Below are 6,668 nucleotides of genomic sequence, written 5' to 3' on the forward strand. Positions count from 1 at the left end.
GAAAACATTGGGGAGAGTTTTACCAGATCCAGTCGGTAGTGGATTTTACAACGAAGGAACTAAAGTTCAGAAGTGTTAAGTTACTTGCCTAAGGTCACACAGCTAAAAAGTAGTGGGGCTGAAATCTGACCCAGTTACCTCTGAGGGCAAACACGCTTCCTCCCTAAGTGAGGGAACTAAGAAAACTTGGCCCCAGAGATGGACAAAGCGAGGCCAGTATTGCTGCAGCTGTGCGATGCCGGGAAAATGACTCCTCCCTCCACCCGCATGGGTTTCTGTGTCCTGGTCTGAAGAATCAGGCTGAGATGTAACTGGAGGGGAAGCAGGCAGGACCAGGCTCCAGGACCCCCAGGCCATCAGGGCTGAGGCAAGAATCTGGGGCCACTCCAGGAGGAGATGATCTTAAGATGAACCCGCACCAGTTGAGCTCTGTCTGACCTCTACCCATCCGCAGTAAATTGGTCCCTACTTCACAAAAGGTGACTAATAAGAAAACCTCTCGAGGGGTGGGATAGGGAGAGTGGGAGGGAGGGAGACGCGAGAGGGAAGAGATATGGGAACATATGTACATGTATAACTGATTCACTTTGTTATAAAGCAGAAACTAACACACCATTGTAAAGCAATTATACTCCAATAAAGATGTAAAAAAAATTAAAAAAAAAAAGAAAACCTCTCTACAGGCACATACTGGTTTTCAAACTTCTAACTAAGAAAAGGGTAGTTCACATGAGAAACTGGTTCAGTGTCGATGCTGGGAGCCTTTCTTACCTTTCCCTCAACTATGCAGTTCTGATCCATCACATTCAAGGCCATGGAGATTTTATTGAGTTATTACTTGGCCCGTGCTTTGCGCCAGGCTTAGAGAAGAAGAGATGGAGTGGGGCTGGGGGCGGGACCCTGTGGGACGCTAGGTTTCCATGCAATTGGAGCCTCTGGCCAGTTCCTTCTGGGGCTGCGGGAGCTGGGAAGGGGGAGCCATGACTAAGTCTTTCTGTCGCCTCTTTTCCTGTCCTGGGCTCATAGTAGCCGCAGTGAGGGGGAGCATGGGAAGTGAGCAGCTGGTGGGGCAGCCCTGTCCTGGTCTCGAGTGGGCCGGGCAGCATCCCCCGGAGGAGGGGAGAGCAAAGTATTTCCTGGGTGGCGACCTGGCCCCTCTCTGTGTCCCAAGTAAGTCTAAAGGATCTAAGGTGACATTTGACCAACTAGCCACATCCCTTTAATCTCCTTCCTCTTTGAGACCCCACTAAAACGACAACCAAGGAATAAAAAAGTATCAGTCTGCGAGGACAAAGAAAATAGAGTGACAACAGTGTCTTAGTGATTTCAACAGCTTTAAGTACTTTTTGGGCGGCAGGAAGCAGCTGGCCAGGTGAAGGAATTGATGGAGCAGGTCCTTACTGAAAGTGTGTGGTCCTTACTGACAGTGTGTTCCCAGAGGTGGCCACACGCGGTGGTCAGATGACCAGATGCCTTGGCATCCACTGTTCCATCTGTGCAACGGAGTCTCGGTATGACCTTGGCAAAGGCAGTTTCTGCTTTCTGAGGCTCGTTTGTTCCCCATCTGTAATAGAAAGAGACCGTACTAGATTCTTATCTGCTGGTGCCTGAATTACCTGGAGTTTTCCTCCCCTGCCCCTCAACACGTATAGGCACATGTGTCTTGATGTTGCTTCAGGAACGGGGCGAAGGTATTTTTGCATTTTTTGCTCTCCCAGGACACTTTCAGAGCCACTGCTGCAGATGGTCTCCAAGGGAGTTTTCAACTCCGACACGCCAGGACTCCCACGCAGGTGTTAGGATGGAGAATACACGGAATGGAGGGGTTGTAAGGATGTAAGACCTTCATGTGGGAGATCCAGGCACAGAGGGGCTTCAAAGGAGGCTGAAGGCCTATCTGTGGGGACAGCAGAAGGGCCTTTACAGAGACAATGACATTTGCAATGGATAGAATTCACAGAGGGAGACAAGGAGGAGGGCCCTGCAGGTGGAGGTTACGGTGGCAGCAAATCCCGGAGATAAGAAAGCATGTGACCTGTTCAGAGACTTGCAAATATTGCAACATGCGGGAATCCATGGAGACATCACGTGAGCCACGAATGGCCAGGTCAGCAGCTTGCGCTTCATCCCATTGACCATGGGAAGCTATCACGTTGGCCTTGTGATTTTAACACACGGATATGGCCCAGCTACTTTTTCTTGAGCACCTGCTAGTGTTACTTACTCCACGCACTGCACACCATGTCTTCCTGACCTGGCCACTTGGTCGCTGGACAGTCACACATCTCTCCAGCCATTTCCTCACTCCAGGCACTGTCCTCCACGCCTCGCTGTCCTTACACAAGCTCCTTCCTCTGTGGAGAGGCCGCCTTCCACTTCAGCCTTCCTGCGGGAGACTCTGCTTGAAGAACATTCCCCTGGGAGGCCTCTCCCCTGTGGGCAGCTCCCAGCCTGCCCTGCGCCCTCCATATGGCACGTCCACTGCTGTCCTTACACCAACTGGCTTTTCCTTATTTAGCTGTGATGCAATGGCTTGCATGTCATCGGTAGCTGTCTTCCCTGGGGCTAACCAAGGACCAAGAACAGGGCAAGTGATTGAAAAGTGTTGAATGATTGAAAAAATAGAAATTGCAACTATCTGGGCCAGGCCCTTGACAGAATGGATCTTATTGAATGCTCCTCGGTCACCTGTGAGATACGAGTTACTCTTTCCATCTTGCACAGGAGATGTGACTCGGGCCAGTTTATGTATCCGCTGATTTGCAGAACTGGGATTCAAACCCATGTGTGTCTCAGTGCTGGTGCAGAGCTCTTCTGCTCTACCATGTTCCTGGGACAGTAGCTCCATCCCTGGATGGAAAGACGTGACATCAGAGGAGCCACAGACAGGCCACTTCCTCTCATTCACCTTTTTCCACGTCCCATTCAGCTGGGGCAGCTTCTACTCAGCCTCTCAAGATCCGTATCTGTTCCTGCGCTTAGGGAAGTTTCCCTACACCTCTCACACCACCCAGGGGAGGTAAGGAAAGGAGTTTTCCATGTGGTCACTGGACGTGGGTAACCACCTCTTCTTCCTGTGACTTCCCCACCTCTGCACTGGGGCTTGGAAAACCCCACCCATGTCTTCTAATAAAAGCTCTGGGTACTGCAGGATGGGCCAGAGGACAGCTCTTCACTCCACCAGACTCCTTGAGGGACTCCTTCCAGGGAGGCCTGAGCTGGACATCCCGAGATGAAGGTCATCACCGCCGCTCTGGTGTGCCTGCTGCTGGCCGGGGCATGGCTACAGGATGTGGATGCCAAGAGCAGTGAGTTTGGCTGGAGTCACTTTGCTCCTCCTTGGGGAGGGCGGAGACGCAGGCAGGTGCTCTGGGGCTGGGGGCAGGCTCACCCCTTCATCTCCACTCCTCCAGAAAGAATTCTCCCTGAAGAGGAGGAAGGGAGGACTTGCTCGGGGGCAGGGGGACAGCAGGAGAGCCATAAGCCTGGGGCCAACACAGACCGCTGAGCAGCTGGCTTCAGCCAAAGGAGGCCAGCCTCGTCCAGACCCTGCGGACTGATGGAGGGCAGCTGTGAGGTCATTGAGGCCAAGCTGGAGGCCTGAGGTCCAGAGGAGGGACTGACTGGGGTCTCGCCTCCACTGTGTAACAGATAACTGGCAGAGTCTGAGGTCAGGATCTGGGGCTTTAACAGTTGGCTAACCTTGGGCAAGTTACTATACCTCCCAAACTCTGGTTTCGCTATCAGTAAGATGGGTTTGATCATGCCTACCCTCTAAGGCTGATGAGAGAATACTGACCTAACAGCAGACATATGGAAGGGGCTTTGCAAACGGTCAAACTAGGAGGAAGGAGCCAGGATTGAAATGCAAGTCTTTTGAAGGTGGGGTGTGTGTAGGGGGGGGTTACAAACCGGCAGAGTGGGAGTTGTGGGTCAGAGCTGAGAGGACCAGGGTGGAGGGTGAGGTTGGGATTGCGTGGAGCTGATCAGTTCCTGGAAGCTCTTGCCTGGTCATTTCATCAGTTTGAGCTCCTAAAACAGTCCCTAATCCTGCCCCAAATAGTGGACTGCTGTTGAATCAGACTCACAGGGTCTCAGGGCCCTTGAACCCAAATGTAAGGGCAGAACCATACTCTAGTGGTGGGATGTCAGAACTAGAATAGCCTTTCGAAATCAGTGTAAAGAGTCTTGCTTTTCAGCTGGGAAGTCTGGGGCCTAGGGGAGGGATCATCTTGACCAAAGCCACACAGCTGTTTTGTGGGGAGCTGGGATCTGAACCCCAGTGTCCTGACTGCCTAAATACAGAACTGGGTGGCTGATGAGACACTAGTGCCCTTTGGATGTGATCCCAAAGCCTGAGCCTGTTCTGGAAGGGTTTTTTGTTTTTGCTTTTTTCCCCATCCTGGATGAGAGGAACTCAGTCCAGCTTGAGAAATGGATGCAAACCATTTTTGCGCTTCTGTTCTAGTGCATGTGCCATCCTCCAAGTGTTGTTTCACACTGGTGGAGAGAAAGATGTCCCTGCAGAGCATCCAGTGTTACAAGAACACCAGCTCCACCTGCTCCTACAAAAACCATCTAATGTGAGTGGTTGTATCCTCTTCCATCCTTGACTCCCTTCTCCAGAGGACAGAGAGCGGCCACCCTGGAATTAGAATAGCAGACGCTAGATGGCGATGTTCCACCGGATTAAGGTTTTTTAACCAAACTGGTGAGGAGGCCAAAACCTGGGCGCAGAGCTGAGAGTGGGCGCTAGGACGAACACCTGTGTTCCTGCAGTGACATGAGTTTCTTGGAGCTGCAAGGCGCCAAGTGTTATATCTTAATATTTTATGCCCAGAGCTTAAAAGCTCCAGGTACTACTGGGTGACGGTAAGAGTGAGGGGCTCTCAGATAGTTCCTGCTTCTGGATTTGCCAACCTATAGTCTTGAGTGACTCTGGACAGGTAAGTCTTCTGAACTTCCTTATCTGGGTAGCCCCTCTGCACTCCTGACCTGTGAAGTGGGGTAAACACGATAGCTGCATCACAGGGTCGTTATGAAGCTCCAGGGAGGTAGCTTACACTTGCCACTCAGTGTCTATAAGGCACTTTCGTGTATATTACTATCTCATCTAACTCTCTTGGTGCACACATTTTCATTATTGTGAAAACTGAAGTTCAGGGAATTGGAGAGATTTGTCTAAGGTCTTGCAGATAATTAAAGGCAGAATTGATCTACGGTTTTGGACAATAGCCAAGTTTGGGAGGTGGGTAGATCAGAAAAGAAACACACACACACACACACACACACACATCCAAGGCAATGACTAGGGGTCCCGGATGGACACAGACACATGAAAAGATGGAGCAGGTGGGCCCTCAGAGATGTTCTAGGAGGGGAATTTTCCATGTTAGCAGATCCTCAGAATGTCGGCAGCCTTCGCTCTACCCTGATACAATGAATCCGCAAAAGGGGTCCACGAAATGAAATTTTTAAAGCCCCCCATCCCTTGCCCCTGAAGTTTGGGTGTTCCTCCCAGCGTACAAACTGTAGGTCTTACGCAACGACTTCATTTTATAGGCCCCGGGAGAAAAGCTTAGGGGCACCCAGGAGCAATGAGGGGACTTGTGTGTGGCACCCAGGGGGTGGCTCAGGTGACTTAGCCCTTCCTTTGTTCTCTGCCTACAGATTGAAGCTGAACGGAGGCCTAGAGGCCTGTGTCTCACAGACAAAATCGTGGGTTCGGGCTTATTTAAAAAGGATAAACCCCTGCCAGTGAAAGGAAATATGAGCTGCTTCCTTTCCATCCTGGACTCTGGACACTGTGTGGCTTTACCTGTCCCCTCAACGCCCAACCCTACACCAGTCCTTCTGCCCCAACTTTGCCGGGTCACGCCAGAGGGTCTGCTGGGTCCTGTTAAGATATGTTGTCGCACTTTATATAGTTAAATTCTAGAATCTTCAACTTCTGCCTCCCTGTGCCTCTTGGACCCCACAGGGATTTCAGGGTGCAAAGCTGATTGACATTGAGGAGATGGGGTCAGGGGCTGGAGAAGAGGAAACATATTGGACCAGGTGCCAGGAGAACTGACTTCTCATCATAGGAGCCAATAAATGACTTACGTCTCTCAGCTGACTGCCTTTGTCCTGGGGGATAAGCGTTGACTCTGGGTTGTGATGTAGATTCCCTGTGGGGCTGGGTCCCCATTTGGATGCAGGATGTTCCCCATCACCCCTGCCCACTCTGCGCTGCCCAGAGGGTTCAGAGGCTGATGATATCCAAAAGCTGCCCTAGCTGGAAGGGGTCTTGGGCATCATGTGCCTGTAAGACGATGCTGGCCCCATTGCATAGATGAGGTGACTGAGGGCTGGAGAGGGACACCCACAGGCCTGAGGACACGCAGAAAGTCAGGATTAGATCTGGCGTTAGAGCCCAGGGCTCCCGCTGCTCGGCTGCTTACAAAACCAAACTCACGAGTGTTGCTAGAAAGGAAAGTTGCCGTTAATCAGAATGCTGGCAATCTGGGGAGATGGTGGACTCAGTGTCCCCCCAAAGCCACCTCCGAAGATTCTGCCCGGCCATGAAAGTTTTTTTTTTTTTAATTAATTTATTTAGTTAGTTAGTTTTGGCTGCGTTGGGTCTTTGTTGCTGCTCGCAGGCTTTCTCTAGTTGAGGCGAGCGGCGG

The 6,668-nt window shown here is 51.3% G+C and overlaps 1 protein-coding gene across 1 annotated transcript; it reads left to right on the forward strand.

Moving 5' to 3' along the window:
- The first annotated feature begins 3,232 nt into the window (after positions 1-3,232).
- Positions 3,233-5,788, forward strand: CCL1 (C-C motif chemokine ligand 1). Its single transcript, XM_059998232.1, has 3 exons — positions 3,233-3,308; positions 4,469-4,583; positions 5,671-5,788. The coding sequence occupies exons 1-3, from the start codon at positions 3,233-3,235 to the stop codon at positions 5,759-5,761; spliced, it is 282 nt and encodes a 93-aa protein (XP_059854215.1). The 3' UTR covers positions 5,762-5,788.
- The last annotated feature ends 880 nt before the right edge of the window (positions 5,789-6,668 follow it).

The sequence above is a fragment of the Delphinus delphis genome, chromosome 19 (genome assembly GCF_949987515.2).
Source record: "Delphinus delphis chromosome 19, mDelDel1.2, whole genome shotgun sequence".
Taxonomy (NCBI): Eukaryota; Metazoa; Chordata; class Mammalia; order Artiodactyla; family Delphinidae; genus Delphinus; species Delphinus delphis.

Bases quoted from the DNA above. Each gene is read 5' to 3' on its own strand.
- CCL1 (XM_059998232.1), top strand. From the start codon at position 3,233: ATGAAGGTCATCACCGCCGCTCTGGTGTGCCTGCTGCTGGCCGGGGCA. The intron at 3,309-4,468 runs GTGAGTTTGGCT...CTTCTGTTCTAG, and splicing joins GGATGTGGATGCCAAGAGCA to TGCATGTGCCATCCTCCAAG. The intron at 4,584-5,670 runs GTGAGTGGTTGT...CTCTGCCTACAG, and splicing joins TCCTACAAAAACCATCTAAT to ATTGAAGCTGAACGGAGGCC.